Source organism: Pithys albifrons, chromosome 7 (genome assembly GCF_047495875.1).
Source record: "Pithys albifrons albifrons isolate INPA30051 chromosome 7, PitAlb_v1, whole genome shotgun sequence".
In the NCBI taxonomy this organism is placed as follows: Eukaryota; Metazoa; Chordata; class Aves; order Passeriformes; family Thamnophilidae; genus Pithys; species Pithys albifrons.
In genome coordinates, this window is record NC_092464.1 from 19,856,873 (window position 1) to 19,875,527 (window position 18,655).

The 18,655-nt window shown below is 36.9% G+C and overlaps 1 protein-coding gene across 4 annotated transcripts in view; it reads left to right on the top strand.

Moving 5' to 3' along the window:
- Positions 1-16,646, top strand: part of NEBL (nebulette) — a 257,377-nt gene extending 240,731 nt beyond the window's left edge. For 2 of the 4 annotated variants that reach the window (XM_071560196.1, XM_071560195.1), the window contains 3 exons: positions 5,738-5,853; positions 11,042-11,071; positions 11,208-16,646. In XM_071560196.1, the coding sequence (XP_071416297.1) occupies positions 5,738-5,853; positions 11,042-11,071; positions 11,208-11,384 (323 nt within the window). In that variant the 3' untranslated portion in view covers positions 11,385-16,646. The remainder of the gene's footprint in view (positions 1-5,737; positions 5,854-11,041; positions 11,072-11,207) is intronic. The other 2 variants (XM_071560197.1, XM_071560198.1) reach the window with 1 other exon arrangement.
- Positions 16,647-18,655: the final 2,009 nt, after the last annotated feature.

Here is an 18,655-nt window from a genome sequence, read left to right on the forward strand (position 1 = left end):
TTCCAGCCTGCGCAGTGGATTTTAGGTGAGGCTCAGCGTGTGCAGAACTGGCCCCACCGTTTAAGTCCTGAGGTTCATCTGCCACGGCCGAGCGAGCTTGGACAGTGCCAGTGAAGTCCTCAGGACTAGAACCTACAGCACAGCATGGGAAATAAACAGGAGAAATGAGATGTTTTGTGGTTGTCCAAAGAGGTGCAGTGAAATCTGCATCCCAAAGTAAAAATTGACAGGAGAAGGCATGAAGAAATCCAACCTAACTGCAAATTTGGCCCTGATTTTAAATGGGAGTTGGACTATATTATTTCTAGAGGTTCCTTCAAAAAGAAATCACTTTAAATATTTTAATGATGGGGTGCAGCAACCAACTTCTATCTGGTGAAAGTGATAGAAAACAAAAGAAATAAACTACTAAGCCAGAGTTTGTAACCAAAGTTACCTCTGTAACATTTTCTGGAGAAGGCTTTAAAAGGTATCAATGGTTATTTTCCACCAACTTCAACACAGCAGTAACTGTTTTATTTCCCATATTTCCTAAGGGTGAATTCTTGTAACTTGGCCTGGGAAGTGGTCAAGGGGGTTGTGCAGTTCAAGCACAGTGACCTGTCCACATGAACAGCACATGGGGTGTCCCTGAGTACCTCCGGAGTGTACTGTAGACCTACATAGAACTGCAGGTGATTGCATCACTATGACTGTGTCTTCTGTTGCCTGGGACATGGCCAAGTAATTTCTGAGGAAAGGACAGAAGACCAAGGAAGTGAAAACTCTGGAGCAGGCTTTCTAAAGAAAGACTGTGGGGCCTACCTAGATGTTGCAGCCTGTGGAAAATAAAGCAGCAGCAACAAGACAAAATGGGAAGGACTTCAAAATGTCTGAAGCATCATAATTCCCATAAGCAGCTTATTCTATTTTGGGTGAGCTTATCATAATGGCAGTAACACAGAGGTGTATGATTGTCGCAGGTTTGGCCTAGCTGTTGCCAACCCTGGACTGGCCCCCCTTCCCCCTCCCAGAACCTTCCCAGCAAAGGAAAGGAAAAAAAAACAGAAAAGAAACGCACTCTAAAGAAACTGAACTGAATAAAAGGAATAAATTATATTTACTAACATTTACAAACCACACTGTATACACAATACATAGGATCCCACCCCTCAGAGGAGAGGGGAAGGGAGAAAAGAGGATTGATTAGCCGGAAAATAGGGAAGACACCAACCCAACCCAAAGAAACCGAATGAATCAAAACAAACACAATTAAAAACCTCAAGGAAGGGGAATAAGAATGAAACAATCTCGCCCAGGACAGGAGAACCACCAGGGACCGGAGGGACCAGACTTCAACCACCTCCCTCCAGCTCCTCAGCCAAGGAAGGGAAGGCAGAAACAACAAAACCACACCCCCCCTGCTACGTGGAAGACACGTGTGGAATACTTGTAACTTCCTTAGATACAATGGTTACTGAGGAAGCCATGGGTCAAACCATTACAATGATGATGCTTTATTCTGGCTCTATTGCAACTTTTATGCTGCTTAGCAAATCTACAGCTTGGTATCTAGTGTCTTGCAGACACTAGACTGAAGCATAATCATAATGCTAATCATAATCTTTACTTTTTACTCACTCACATTATTACAAAATGTTGTGATATTCTTTGTGAGTTCTCTGAAGACTTAGGAGTGAAATCATGAATTGAGGTAATATCAAAATAGGAAGTGAAATAAATGCTTAAAACTGCGTGATGTGTGTGGGAGTAAATTAAGTGACTGTTATTTTACATTTGACATTGCAGTCAATGGCAAAAATCCAGTAGTCAATGGCAAAAATCCAGTCGTTAGGAGTGAGGCTATGTTGTTTTACCATGGATTGTCAAGGTTCTGCTGTACAAAAGAATGAAAGAGAATTTGAGTATGGTTTTGATAAAACGTATCTTGAAGCCTAACATTAAATGATTTTTCTTGTCAGCATGAACATTTTTTTTTAAGCTTGTAGTTATGCGATGCTCTCTAAGTTATTCCTTTCCAGTTTCCACAATATTATCTTTTTCTTTCCAGGTTCTTCTCAAAGCATATCCTGAGTAGCACACATTCTCCAGACTCCACTGTCTGGGTCAGCAAGCTGATACTCACTATCATTCTTTCAGCTGCTTCTTTCTCTTGGAGGCTTCTCTCTGTTTGCCTTGAATCATGTTCATTCATTTTTCTCTGGGGAAGCCTATAAAGATATAGCAAGAGATATATGATAAATTTCTTCAAGTAGATAATTTAAAATGAGTATCTGGCTTTCTTGGTAAGTGGGACAAGAAAAAAAAAGTTTTGATACGTCAGAATCCATCTGGTAAAGCCTTAATGCAACAAGAGAAAACATCCACCTATACTTCTGGGAGCAATGGTCAGCCCTCAGCTCCATCATCACTAAATCTGGCTTCAATTAAATGAATTTCATGTTCCACCACGGTATTTTATTGTTCCCTTAGGTTCACTAAAACCATTGCATTTGCTGCTGCAGTCACTGATGTTATAGAACTTTATACTTCAGTCAGAGCCAAAAGACTGCAGTTAACTATAGGTGATGATGATAAAGACAATTCCAACTCTTTCTCTGCATGATTTAATTTCCCCTTCAGTTATCTGTATGTCACCAGAAACACAGCTCAAAATATGTTGTTGCTTCACTATTCAGCTTAATTATGTGATTCCCAAATTGCTGTCCAAATACACAAACATCTGGATGGTTCCTAAGTATTTTTTGTAAAAATTTGTTAAAAAATATTAGTTTTTGCAGCCCTACTACAGTATTCTTTTAATGGATAAAAAAAGGAAAACAATCCACTTGGAATTATTCAATGAAGTGACTTCAACACTAATGTATGCTGACATATGTGCTGACATATATGATAGCTAAACAAATAACTAGAAAATAATCAGCAAAGCTAATCCTAGAAATTCCTTCTTTTTGTTTGTATAGAACATTTTTCTAATACTTCAGCTTCTAACACTTCCCAAAATTTCTAATGCTTTGGAAGAAATGCTTTGTTTTCATGGATTTATGATTTCCACCATTGCAGGTAAAGTAGCAAACAGATTTGCTGAGACAGTTTGACAGAATTCTCTCAGCTTGCAAGGGACTGATTGCTAAAGAGAAAAGCACATCTCAGACCTGCTGCTGTCACTTGTCACTGAGGCAGGAGGCATGGGTTATCCTCCCCAAAATAAGCCAGTCGATTTGGAGGCTGTAATGAAGCTGACCATCAGTGGGCTTGCTGCCTTACACTGACAAGGGATGCTTGATAGGAACTGAGAAAGATCTGTTTTGGGCAAAGGAATCAAGAGTACAAAGTTCCTACCAACATCTTTGCTACTCTAAAGAAGAAGAAAAGAAGAAGAAAGGGACTCTCAGGGTGTCTGCTTCTGCCAGGGACCAGGGAAGAGCTACCAGCCCATTGTTGCTGCAGAGCAGGGTGGATGCTGACTGATCAGCAGCCGGTGGTGGCTGAGGAAAGTCTTCCTGTTAAGTTAAGAAGTTCAATCTGTGCTCAATTTTCAACCCACAGAACCAATTTATGGGTGGTATGAGGAGATGAGAATTCGTTGGCTTCTATGAGCTGACCTACATTTATGCTAGTGGTGAATTAGGCAGAATATATTAATTCCAGCTTGATCGTAGAACCTTTGATTAAATTGTGTTTTTCTCTATTTTTTCAAGAAGGGTACATCTGTTCATGTAGAAATAGCTTGTAACAACATTGAAACATAAATTATTTGATGAACTACTTAGGACTATTCACTTAATGCCTGGTAATCCTGTGAACATGTTAATGAGCAGCAATTCTCTGATGATTGAACTACTTTAAAATGTCTTTCTTCTTATATGCTATTAGAATGAACTTGGCACTTCTAAAACATCCATAATTCATCATGTTCCAGTGTTGTGTCTGACTGTGTATCACTTTAATTTCACTCACTTAACAAAACAATCTATTCATTGCAATAGTTTGAAACAGGTTTTCTACATCAGAAATAGTAGTTAAATATACAATATTACTTATCTTTACAATTATCATAGCACAAAAAGTAGCATCCTAAATTGTAATTACACATTTAGAACATTTGAATATGCTAAGTAAAACTGAATGGAAGTTTTAAGAAAACCTTTGTTGAAATCAATGATTTCATTAGCTGGAGGAGCAGGATTGGTAAAACAACTTACCGAAAGCACAAGGTTGACGTTTCCTTCTAAAACAGTTCAACAAACATTTTCTCAGTATCCCTTTTGATCTACATTTATTGTCCTGATCACTTAAGAAGCGAAGACAAGAGAATTTTTAGTGCAAATATGAATACTTCTTATAAATACATATTTTTAATGGGGTTTCCTGCTTCTCCCATGTTTTTTTTTTTCATTTTACAAGTCCTGGATCTTTCCACATATTTTGAACCCCATTAAATCCTACATTAGCTTTGCTGCTTTCTGAGTGTGTGATGGCTGCTTCAGAAGTGGTTCTTCCCAGCAAGCCCGAGATCTGTCTCAGAAAGTGTTGGACTGCTGTGTGACTCCATGTTTGAAGATTTCTCACTCATGTCCTGCATGGGCTCTTCTCCTTTAAACAAAAGACAGCCTTTGGCAGAGGAGTTAGATAAAATATGAGCTAAATGGATCACTTGAAGTATTATCAACAAAAATTCATTTTCTTTTCAGTGTGGCTAAATGAATTTCCATTTGAATTAGCAAAATTCTGGTAAATAACTGAGGAGATGGGCTAATAACTTCCAGCAATCCAGAAGACTTTATTCTCAAAGTGCATGAGAGTCTTGCAAAGTGTACAAATATATGGTGCTGAAACTTTCAACCTTTAGATTTTGAAAACCACTTCAGTTTCTTAATTTTGCTTCAAAAATGCATCTCTGCCTGGTCATTTATTCTGGGCTTACTTCTCACTTTTTTTGCTCAACCATGTTTTTAAAATATTTTATTTTCTTCTGTTACTGAAATAAGATGTTTGGGCAGATTTGGGAGGTTTATGAATGCTTTCTTAGTAGATAGTAGAGTTAGGGAGTCCCTGCTGGTTGTATTAAAGCTTTCAGCAGCTTTTGGTAAAACAAAAGTCAATATATTAATAATTAACATACAAAATTGTTAAAATAATGTGCATAAAGTAAGCGTTAAAGAAATGGAACAATTGTTTGATAGAAGGAAGATACTGAAAAAGGTGGACTTTAAAGTATTTAAGTAAGTATTGTTCTCTGTGCTTGGCTAAGAATGTTGATGGAATCTGTCTGAACTAAGAAACTCAACCCTGGTTTCAATTTTAAGAGCTTACAATAAGTTAAGAATTAATTGCAGTGAATTTCTACTGAAGCATTTAAAAACTATTTATATAACTTTTTCTCATCAGTCTTTCCTTAAAAATGTCAGTTTATTGGACATTTGTGTAATGCTTCATCTATGATAGGATCAAAGTTAAGTTAGTGGTGTCTCATGCTTTCATACACCTCTTTATGGTTAGGCTTCTAATAGTAAGTTAAACTTTTCCTTCCAACTAACCTTGATAGTGTTTGTGGATATATTGCTATAGCTTTGGTTACATTTCTGTGTAATTCAACCTGTGAAAATTATGTTGTATATGGAAATAATTCTGAACAATTTTATTTACAATGTAAATAATCTCAAGTTTCTATAAAATGCTAGAATAAGGACTTGCTTTAGATCTTAATTGAGATGTCTGTATTTCTTTAACACAGCCCCTGTTCTCCCTGGGGCATATCAGCAAAGCCAGACTCAAGGATATGGATACATGCACCAGACCAGTATGTCATCCATGAGGTCCATGCATTCACAGCCTCATTCAACAAGTCTGGTGAGTATTGGATTTAAATGAGAATTTTATTTAGTGAAAAACATCATCAGCAATTGTGAAATCTCTTAAATAGGATGGAATTGATCCCCTTGAGTTCTATAGTTGAACTATTTGACTGTCCTAGTCATAAATATAAGTGACAGTACTCAGGTATAAAAAAGATTTAAGTGACCGTGGGCAGAGGTAAGAACTTTTACATGAGACTAGATTAAAAAATAATTTATGATAATCAGAAATCAGAGAAATAACTGAATCTTTTACCTGTTTAAAACCAATAGTAAATGCTTGGACCGTATTTCATAGGTTGAACTTTGATGTATGCTCTGTGATGAATTCATGCTTCTAGCACTGAATGAAAACCGCCGATCTCTTAAGATCATCCTGTTGGTTTGAATTAGTTTCAATTTTTTTTTGACTTGCTGATTTTGTAACAGCAGGCTTTGTGCCTATCTGCATTACTTATTTCTGCTTGTATAAAGCTGGCTCAGACTGTCTTAGAGTGCCCTTTCTGATTCAACAGAACAGTCATGCACTGACTTGTGTCTGATCCAAATTGAGTCATACTGGTGGGCAACTGAGAAGAAGCTTTATCAGGAAACTGTGGCCACATCATGAAGTTCTTAATTGTTGTGGATGGCAGGGTAAAGCTGGAGTGAATATTTCCTTTTAGAAGTAACTGGTCATGGTAGGAGAGCTGAATGGATATTCAGCTGGGATTTTTAGGAAATTGAGCTTATTTTTCCTTTTGAACTCTTTATATATAAATTTAAGCTTTAATGATTATCATATTTTTTAAATCATATTGCTGCCTAGAGATTTCACAGTTCAGATCTGGTCACCTTTTACCTTAAAAATATTGACTTGTTATTTTGAATTTTAAACTATTTTGATTGGATGTATTTTTAGGACATCTGTCACACTTTTAGAAATGAGTAAATATTTAATTGTGAACCAAACTTGGAGCTTGCTGAGCTGAAAAAACTTGTTTTCAAGATTACTGAAACTTGTATTTTTTTTAAGAGTGAAACTCCATGACATTTTATATTGTAAAGGTCATGAGGTGTAAGTGCTTTCAGGCTTGCCAGATTCTCAGCTGCCTGGGGCTGAGGGGGCTAACTTGCTGGAAAATCTTGGATCCAGATACCTGCATCTTTGAGTGAATCAATAACCTGAGAAACTCTTTGGACACCTGCATGACAGCTGTGAGACAGCTGATACTGAAATCAACCATTAATTTCTAAGGATATCACAAGGCACTTGGGAAGCTGGCTGCTTTCTAAAAGGGCCAGAGTACTGAAAGTAGGAGACCTGGAAGCCTGGACTTTGGCAGCAGGTTTCTAGTCACTGGGAAGTAAAGCAAACTGCTTTCAAATCCAGCAGAGAGTGAATGGAGGTGCCTGTAAATCTTGAAATGCTCTTCCCAGCCTTTGCAGCTATGTGAGTAGGTAGATGACTATTTCCCTAATATCTCTATGTCCCATTGACTTACCTGGCAGGCTGTTGAAACAGTGTGATTTCAGGCATCTTGAGAATCACTATTTGCCTCTCCTTCCAGAACTGGAAATGTGAAGGTAATAGGAAAAAAAAGAGAGTGACATTAAAGGATTTTAAAACTAAAGGATTGATTATTTCGACCAGATTTCTTATCCCTTTGGTGAATCTGTTGTCACTTGACATCCTTCTAAGTTATAATAGCTGTTTATCATGGGAAAACAGCAAACATCATGATTTGAACGGATCTTGCTGCTGTTAAAAACTGAGTGGTTTTCCTTGTAGACAATAAATCCCAAACATATCCAGAAGTCAAGCACTGCTGGTCTGGTGCTGACTGTTAACTTGTCAGTCTGATGAGGAAGATGTGAGCATGATCTTATCACCCCAGGGTGGTAAGACCTCCAAAAGAGGCATCTCAGATGCAGCTTAGAAACCTGCCGTGCTCCCTTGTCTTTCCACCTTCATGCTAGAAGACTGTATTTGTATTAGCCTGTGCAGCTTATCCAGGTGTGCCAGACACATTACACTCAGCTCTTGGAACGATACAGAGGGTTCTTTGCATGTGCTCAGGGATGTGTTTAAATGTAGTAATTTGCACAGACTGAATATAGATGACAGTCTTGAGTGCTTTTGAAATGTGGTATGGACATGCTGTAGGAGGTCTGACAGTCACAGACTTGTTTAGGTTCATTGCTTTCAGCTGCCTGTTCAGTTCTGGGCTTGGAGCAGTATTACTAGAGATGCAGTGTTGTCTTGCCAGTAAGAGAGGGAAGAAAAAAGTACGAGAAGAAAGTAACAGCAGGAAGAGACTGAAGGAAAGAAATCCTAGACTGAATAGTGATCTCAAAGCACGAGCAGTTTTTGAGACTTAACTAAAAGCAATGAAGGTGATAAAGTCACTCATCAGTGCCTGAGTTTGGCCAGGACATCTCTAGGGCAAAAGTGATAAAGATCCCATATGTTATACCAGGGTGGAGGTAATTAGAGAGTTGGCTGCTGTAGTAAACCTACTACTTTGTTTTATTGTTATCAAATCAGTGTCTTCTAAAAATGTAAGTTCATTTTATTATCATGTCCACCAGTCTCCTATATTGAGAAACAGAAACTTTCTAATTTCCAAATTTTCAAAATTTGGTTTATTTAATTTTGAGCTGTGTTTTGTATGAGGCATGATCCTAACACAATCTTTGGGTAGACTTATGTTATGGGTTTTAGTTTTTTTTTTTTTTTGCCAGATAAGTTGCATTATTTTCTGTTCTTAACTTTTGCCCACTTTCTATAAGCAGTTCTGCATAATGGACTGCATTAAATTGTTGCTCAGAATACAAAGTGTTTTATAATAGACACCTGCAGGCTCTTTGCCGCTTTGGAAAATAACAGGCAATGTTTGCACACCTTTAGATATCTAAGATTGGTAGGAAAACAAAACCCTTGTTGCAAGTTGGTTTTCCTTGATAGCTGCTGTATGTGAAGGATGCTGGAACAGGTACTGCTCCTTGTAAGGAGCCATCCATAGAATAAGTATAAACTAGTGGATGAAATGGAAATATGCATCTGTCAGGTCTGATCTAGCGGGGGAGTGGAAAATATAATAGCTGGGTTTCAGTTTTTCTTGTGTGAAGGACTTAGTGTTCTGTCTGAGCAGCAGTTGTGAGGTAGATCTTTGAGGAGGTGAGAGAAAGTGAGTATTTGACTTTACACTCTCTTTTACTCAGTACCTGCTAAACTCACTACTGACAGAGGAATAATTCACTAAAATGCATTTAGAAATCCCGGCTTTGAGTCCTTTAGGCATTGTAATTCTCAATTATATAGGCCAGACTACACTCTGCAGTGATAATTAGGCATTAAATGCTAACAGGATTATTATGGAGATTTCTCCTGACAGCGATTTAGCACCTAATTAGGTGTTAAGGCCATAAATTTAGGTTTCTCAGCAGCATTTAGGGCCCTAATAAATTCTTTTGAAGTTTGAAATTACTAGCTTGTCTTCACAACTGTGCCACCACAGTGATATAATCAAGCTCTTGCCTTTAGAGACAGCAGTGGCATGCCCTTTGCCATGGTGCTCTAAGGATGAGTGAGCATCCTTTTGCGTGAGCAAGAATTCTCTATTTTTCCAACTTTATGTTAGTTTAATAAAAAAATTTAATTTCTTCTCTCATTCTTTGCCCATTTAAGGGAGACATATAAGCATGGCTCAGAGCAAAATCCATTTGCTGTCATATGCCAGATAAAGACTTATTACCATTTTTCTTAAATGGATCCTCTTTTGAAATAAATTGTTTAAAGGGCTAACTCCTACTGAGCCTGTTGTAATAGCATGTTTTTCACTGGTTTTCAGAGTTATTTAGAGAGATTGGTTGAAACAGTTGGAACAAACGGGATTCTCAAAGTTGTTCTGGCTGCTAGCTCTCTAGTTTGTGAACCTTTAAGGAATTGTGGTGATGAGAGAACCCACCCAATCAGTTGCTGTGATGTGGTGCATAAACAATGCTTTTTTCATCAATTTCCACAAATACTTGGAAGTCATTAAGGAATCACAAAGAAAGCACATCCCTCTGGTTGAAAATTACCATTGTTTAAACAGGAGTTGATTTCTCCACGCTGTTTAGTCTGCACTACCAATTATAAAGGCAGAATCAAGACAAAAAGTGTGTTTCTAATGTGGAAATAGGAGTGATAAATTGCCTCATAGTGTTTGGATTGAATAATCCCACATTTCCAACATGTAACAAATGGCCTGCTCACTCTGTGTGGAGCAGTCTCCCCCTTTTCAGAAAATACTTTTATTAAACCCCCTCAAAAAACCATACATATATGGACTAAAATTAATCTAGAGCTGTTTTCCTGTTCTGGAAAACAGAACAAAGTTTTTACCTTTTTCTCCTCTTTAAATCATTCTACCAGAAATTCAGCTAGTTATGGTAACATAGCAAAAATTACTGGAAGGGAAATTGAATATTATCAGTGATGCTTGAACTGCTCTTGACTTCTGTCAAGAGCCAGGGTAAGGAAAAGAAAGTACTTTTGGAAATTTTAAAATGAGCTATTTTTTTTCTTCTCTTAAGATACAAGGGAAGACTGTTCCCCATGAGTTTGAAAATCCACTTTGAGATCCAGTAAATGATAACATTTTATTGGTTATAAGTGAAAAAAAAATACTCTATTTAGAAAAAACAGAGAAAATAAATTGATATCTTGGCTTACAGTGGGCAGGGTTGTAAAGAATATTGGTTTAGCTAATGATGGGACTTTATGTGCTAAACAGAAAATTTTGCCTGAATATGAAAAATATGGGTATTCCTAAAAATTATTTTTACAGACCTTTTGAAATATTGTCTTGTTTTTTCTTTAGATAATAATATATTCATAATTCTTAATTCAGGGTAAAATCCTAATGAAATGAAAGACATTCAGTGAGATGACAAAGATAATGACTTGAATGAAGACTATGTTTCTTTTTGTAGTGAAGACAAAGGAGAAGCTATTTGGGAATCATGCAAATAGGGAGCTGAAGCAAAGCTAGCCATGCTGGGTGTAATGGACTGATAATAGTGAATAAATGAAACAACAATTAGAATATTTCAAGATGCAGTGAATGGCTTGCAATCTGTTTGTGTGAAGTCTTTGGACAATGTAGGTTAACAAAAATAATTATTTTTCTACTCAATATTCACTATATTTTTGACAGGGTGGAGAGAGTATCGTTCCTTTTCAACAGGTAACTTGTGATTTTGCTCTCTGCCTTGCCCCCTCTATTCTTTTTTCCTTCTCTTTTCATCTTCTTTATGCAAAGAGAAGGAATCTACCTCTGTTTAAGCTTGAGACTGACAGCCTTGTTTTTTTTCCTTTAACAGAGAACATACAGAGCTATGTATGACTACAGCGCTCAAGATGAAGATGAAGTTTCCTTCAGGGATGGTGATTATATCATCAATGTGCAACCAATTGATGATGGCTGGATGTATGGTACTGTTCAGAGAACTGGAAAAACAGGAATGCTTCCAGCAAATTATATTGAGTTTGTTAACTAATTTTTGTCTCTAGTCCTTTGAGCTTTATTATGATTTACTCAAAATCTAACCTTTTAGAAAAATGTCAGAAGAATCTCTTAGGAGTACATGATCATTATGTTATCACTGCTATAACAGTTTGCATTCTCACTCAGAATCCAATTTAAATTTCTTTAAAGTAAAGATAAACCACAAGAAGCTCAGAGCTTTGAAAACAGCATTGCTTATAATTGTGCTCTCTCAAAATGAAAAACATACATGGAAGCCTGGTGCTGCCAATCCTGTAAAGATTTTGGTCAATTAGCTTTGGAGGAAATACCTTTTCCCTACTCCTCAAAGAGGTTATTTCTCTTCATAAAAACAACCATAAAATGGATGCACTTCTTCTGGCACTCTGAAGTTACAGGAGGTTAACACACTCAGTTTGAACACATCTTCAAATTATTAGGGAGGTGTTTAATGTTTGAGCAGTTAGCATCCTAATAAAAAATAAAATGTTGAGTAGATAATTCAGTCATTTGAAATAATGACGAGTAATTTGCCAGTAAAAAACCCAATAAAATCCCTACTGCCCAGCAGCCTTACAGTAAACAGTTTTATTTTAACAGCAAAAATTTCCTGAGTCTTGCATAGCCACATTTATTTCTGGATTACCCACTTTTTCGTATTTCCAAGTGACCTATCAGCTTTGCTTGCATCCCAGTCCATCAGTTAGATCCGTGTCTAGATTCATGATTCTTCAGTATCATTTCCACAGAAGATTCCTTGCAAAGACTATCTAAAGTATAAAACCTGTCAACTCTTCTGTTTCCTTCTAATAATAACTAGCATTTAAATAGAAGCTTTCATTAGGGCAATGTACAACCAATAATTCATGTTAGTTCCTTTACCTTCACTTGTACTGCTGTAAATAAATACCCCACGTGAGGCCCTGGTGCTGTGCAGTCACACAAAGCCTGCAGTCATATCCCTCCTTCTTACCTACCACAGGTAACTCGCTTAATGGCTGCTTTGCTGATGAGCTAATGTACCCATCCCTGCTTCAGAAATACTTATGCCTCCATCAATGAGCGGAGGAGAGCTCTGGTTATTGTAGTGCATTTCAGATCAGTGGCCTATTGGTTCAGTTTACTCCAAAAGTATTGCTCTTGCAACAGGGGGTTGTACGCTTGCCAAATGTTTACTGATGGAGAAATATTATGTTTTATTTTGGCTTGGTCTTTCTCATAACTGACACTGAAGGGAGAGCTAACTAAACAGAAGTCCAGTATACTCTATGCCATTATGCTTCAGTTTAGCCATCTGTAGAAAACAGTAAAAATATTATGCTGACAAACCTTCACATATGCTGTTTGGTATCTGTTAATTTATGGTCAGAACTAAGAGATCCAGGTCTCAGACTGTGAGGCTGAGGAGAGGATCAAACAAGGGTTGACATAGTGGACCTCTGAGAGCCTGTCAGCAGGCTTAGGTTTCAGGGAACTTGCTTTTGCTTTGACTGGGTGCTGCATTCCCTCCCAGGGAGAAATTCTGAGAGGAAGGACAAAATACTTAAAGATTCATTTAGGAACTTACTTATGTGGATGCAGATGAAGAAAAAGTTTTTTGCTGATAACATAATTTGTGGAGTTCAGCCATGTACTAGAGAAGTTAACTTTGTAGTAATCCTCAGAATGTTGATTCTGCACTGGCTTCCTTTCACTTCTACATTTTTTTTAAGTAGAATTAAATATAGAACTTAAAGACAATTTTGTATTTCTCATTTCACAAAGTAGGCAACCCTGCAACATTTACTTAAAGAAGAAAGGCAGAATGGATTTGTTGCATCAACTGAAGGTTGTCAATACAAATACCTGCAAGTTCTAATTTTGCATTCAATCAGGAACTGGAAAGCTTATGCAATTTTATTTTGGATTTTGCTAACACAGGGCTGATTCCAGCTGCCAAGCAGAATTGAATGACTTCATTAAAAAAAAAAGAATCAAAAATGTCCATGACTGAGGAATTGCTTGTGCTTTCTTGTCAGCAGCCTAATAATTTCAAGGCTAAAGTTGTCCATGAGCATCTAACTTCAAAAAATGTGGTTTAAAACCAGAGACTCACTACTGTAAATATGCAATCTCTATGAGTGACTGCTGCCCTTTAAAAGTCTTGGAATTTTTGCATGAGGAGCTGCTACTGCAGCAGCAGAACCTTATGGGTTACTGGTGACATCCATGTGTAATTTGCAAACTCTGGAAGTCAAATGGCTCTTTCAAAAGGCTGATGTGGTATGCTGAGCCAGAAGCTTTGAAACAAGCAGTAGTCTGCTTTTGTGTTGGTTTTCATCACCAGCCATCAACAAGGAGAGGAATTCCATCTTATACTGGCTAGCAAATTTTTCAGATGATGCCTGAGGCACAATTGGCTGTCACTTGCTGCTGTGCTGCTCTATTAGCTGTGTAATGCTGACAACAATAAAAACGAGTTGTCAGTTTGTTAACCAAATAAAATAAAGAGAATAGTTTTGTTGCATCAAGTTGCAGTTTTTTAGTGACTTATAAAAAAGAATCTCCACTTCTAAATACATGATCATTCTTCCTACGTGAGGAAACAACTTGCAGTGTTGAACACTTTATGTATAGAAGTAAATGAGAAAATGAGCATTTGATGACATTAGAGAAGTATATTACGCTAAACAATCAAAATAAAATTTCCTTTGTGAATTTTGAATATTCATTAGCCTGGCAGAGCAGCTAAAGAAATTTGCCAAAAATGAAAAGTCAAAAAACCAAAACAGTATGTGAATTGTATTTCTCTTGAGAATGGTATGTCAGCAAAATTACTAAGATCTGGTTTAAGTTACTCATTCATGTAATCAAGTTTTTTATGTCATATATGCTTAGAAATTCATGTTTATATGGAATGGTTTCTGCTTTTTGATATAAACCAAACATTAGCATTGTTATGCAGCTTTGTTCTAAGCAATGCAATCAAAGGCCCAAAATTATGAGAGTTCAATTATAAAAGTGTTTTTTTAAGATCTAAAATTTGTAAGGTAGGGAAAGAAAGTCATAAACTAAATTGTGCCAGCACAGGTTTTAAAAGGCATATATTGGAGCCTGTTACCTACAGTGTGATATGGGGATGCAAAGATGTTATTTGCTCTCTTGTCACCTTTACAGTGTATATTCCTTTTTAGCACAGCATGTTCCCATCACTGTTCTTTCTTCCTTTACTCAGCGTTTTTCTGGGTAAAGGAAAGGACTTCTAAGGAGCTGAATTTCCCAAGCTGTTCCACAGTTAAGGTCGGAAGTTCACATGTTCCTATTTCAGAAATAAAGAATTCTGTAGAGAATGCTTTAGTTCTTGCTAACATGAGTATAAATGTAGAAAACAACATTGAGCATATTCATACATGTATACAAGAAAAAATGGGTGCCTTGCTTTTCATTACTCTTCCTTACCTGGCTAATCTTCATTTTCTAAACAAAGCTACGTACAAATACTGCAGTTGTAATTTTTCATTAGCATTTAATCTTGATGAAACAGGGGTTTTTTGATTATGTTTGCCATACAATAAACTACTTCAGCAGATTGGGATTTGACAGAGAATAACCTCCCATGGATTATGTTTTAGACAAATGTGTCCCTCCCGACTGTTCCTCAGGGATATGAAAGGTCTCCAATACTTGGGAAGGTAATAATTATAGTTTTTATTGTACAGTGACTGCATGTCATCTTGTACAATGAGAAAGACATACGAAAAATACAGGGATCTTTGGCATAAGGTGGTACAGGGTATAAAATTTTAATTATGTTGATTAATACTCCATTTAAACTATAGGATATGCTTTAGTTAGTGAATGTTTGAATAATGTACTGAAACAGACAAAAGATGCTGTTGAAAGAAGTTTTCCAAATTGGTGTGCTGGCAAATGCAAAGTACTGGTGAGCTGTAGAAGAATAAACCATTTTGCAGTGCTTTAGTGATTTTCTCCAGCTTTATGCCATAGGAACCCCATCTCTCCTTTGGAAATAAAACCTGAGAGCTCTATTTCCTAAACTGCCTGCACTACAACAGTATATCAAAGGAATTTCATATGCTTCTTGTGTCTGATAAATAGAATTTGCATATTGTACTTAAGTTGTAAACCAGTTGTTGACATTTGTTTAATTATTATTATTTTAGGGGGGGAAATAAGCTATACTGTAGCATTTCAATTGTGTATTTAATATTACTATTAGAAATTGCTAGACCATTGGAAGACAGCAATGACTGTATTGACATTGATTAGCATGATGTGGAAACTCTCTCAGCTGTTGGTTTTTGCAGTGTTATATAAAAAGCAAAAATGAACCGCTGTGCAGTTTGGCTTATGTTTGCTTTAAAGTGTGTAAAGTTTTAGTTATTTTGCACAACTGTACTGTATTTGGGAGTCTACAGTTATGAAGGTAACAATTGTTTTTCAAAGGACGGATAAACTTACTCTTGGATCATATGATGTATCATCTTAATTTGGCTTTTGTTATGCAGAAAGTTAACACCAGCTATTAAAATATATTTTAGTAGAAATGCTTTAATTCCTGTTTCTTCCTCTACACTGTGAATATTTAAGCTTTGGTGGACTAGAGCAACATCATGCTGCCCAAAGTACTAACCTATGCAAACTAGTTCACATTTTAGTTGATGTCACAGTGGATGTAACATAGCAATTTATTTTGCATAACATTAAACGTCATTCAAATAAAATATTAAACCCAGCACTATGTATGTATTATATATTCATAAACAATAATCTGTAAAAGCTACCATACCCATTGATATAAGCTATTCAAAGTTGTCTATTGTTTGAACTAAGGAAGCTTTGAGTTTTCAAACTTAAGTAGAATATTTAGCACTATAATTTTTCAAACTTGATCTCAGAAAATGGTTTCCTAAAACACTGTTTTATTTCAGACATGCCTTCTCCTTAGAGGGTTAACTTGCTGTTTCAGTCTGTATTTGTAACCCTTCAACAGAACATCGTTACATTCCATGTCCCTTGGTTTGTTTAAATAAGCAAAGATAATAAGTGAAAGAGATCTGCAGATTTAATGGATCATGGTTTGCTGACCTTTGAATGGGCTTTTGGTTAGGTATGCTGTCAGTGCAACAGTAATGAAAAGAAAGTGATTTGCTGGCTTCTTTAAGACAATTTTATATACAAATGTTGTTCTTGAGTTGTCTTTATTAATTTACACAAGTAAATTATTTTTACAGCATTGTAAGCAAGTTTAAGTTAAAATAAAATCTGGAAGTGTTTTGGAATTGCTCTGCCTGTAGTTGAAGAAGATTATTATACTTAGGGACATGTTTTATTTATTTGAGTGTTAAGTGTACAGTACAATGTAGCATTAGAATATTTTTATAAAGTGTTAGTTTGAAGAAGGCTGTTAAAATTAATGAGGACAAATGGCAGCTGCAGATGGAGCTGGTTAGTGCCTTCTAGGTAAGTGACATACAGTAGCTACCATGCTAATTTCTCCTTAGGAAATGCCTGTTAGCATTTCCTATGAAGTTTCATCAGTTACCGAGCTTTGATTCCATATTCTGTGGTGCTTTTATATATTCAAATGCTGCCAGTATAGCAAAATCCAATCTTTACCTATACTGTAGCAAACAGCAGTTTTCTACAAGAAAAAGATTTAAGAGTTGCCAAAAAACCTTGAGCACTCATAACATGTTTTATTTGAAAATCTCTCCTTAATCTGCTAGAGTTACTGAAGTATTTGATTTTTGTTTCTATCCTAAATCTGTATTTCAGGTGAAGGTCCTTCTGACAGCCACTGATGAGAATTTGGTAGGTTGCATGTGTTGAGCACCTGAAGGATTATGTCCTTATTCAATAGCAATGTCAAATCTAACAAATGGCTAACATGAAGAAAGTTCTCCTGCTTTTACTGACCCCATAGAATATAGTTATCAAAAGGATGTATGTACTGGCACTTGAAAATCCTGTGGAAACAGTCCATACTGCGTTGAGATAGGTTGAGAGCTTCTAGCTATCACTGCTTTTAGGATACCCTTATTTCTGTTCTGCTCTGTCACAAAACTGGGGCTTTGATTTTCTCTGTTGTATTAATTGACAAGAATAGGCCAATATATTATGGAGTTCTCTGTACAGGGGGAATAGTTGCCCAGTGCATTGGCTGTCACAAGTACTGTCTCCCCTGCCTTCTCCCACTCCCTCCACCAAGCCCAACCATGTTTCCAATCCTGCCCTGCAGTGACCACCTCTCTCGTCTTTCTGTGAAGGGGAAACTAAAGTGGGACACACTAAAACGGTATCACCAAATGATCCAGATTTGGGGTTTGTTTCTTCAAAATGATTTCTTTTATAAACATTCTTTCTGTGATTCCATTTTTTGCACAACCTAAAAGTCAGTAATATCAGTATAAGAAAAGAGGTAGCATGATATGGGTGGAAAGGCATGGCTAAATAGAAAAGCCATAGATTTCTTACTCAGATTTTGCTGCAAAGGTTTATACAAGTCAAGCATATGTCTGAGGGTACTGTTTGAATAACTAACCTGGAAGCTGAGCAGTACTGTGTGGATGTGCTTAATTTGTCAGTCAGTATGTCTGTGCTGTAGTGACAGAAGTGGTTTGGGCAGTGTGCAGATACGTCCTCTAGCTTTAGAGCAATTAGTTGGAATCCCAAAACCAGGCCATCCACTGGCATATGGCATTCATAAAGGGAAATTTATGAAGAAAATGAGACCTCAGATAGTACAGAGGGAACCAAACATCAGTTGGTTTAAAGTGCATGCCTTGTGCCCTGTGGAAGGAATCCTTTGTATACAGTCAGAAGACTGAGCTCCATGGCACTGCAGCAAGCTCCTACCTCTGAACTGTGTTTAGTGCCAGAAGGAGACGATGTACCACAGCGCTCACCTATTCCACAAACTTGATACTTACTGCATGATATGCTGTGTGCTGGGCAAGTGTTTAACAATAACAGCAGAAACTGGAGATTCATATTTATGCACTATGTGCTAAACAGAGTCTAAACAGTCCTTGACTGTATACATTTTAGCTTTGATTTCTCTCCCACCTGCTATTAATAAAATCTACCTGTTGAGAGGCCTGTTCTCATGCAGAAGACTACTGGCCTGTGGCTTTGACCACTTGTGTCTACAAAGAGAGACCTCCAGGCAATAACATCTGGGTCTTAAAATATTGCTTGGCATTTAAATATCAATTTTCCATGATTTCACAAGCAGCTGTTAGCTTTTGTGATTGATCTTCAATTCAAGACATATTTTTTCTG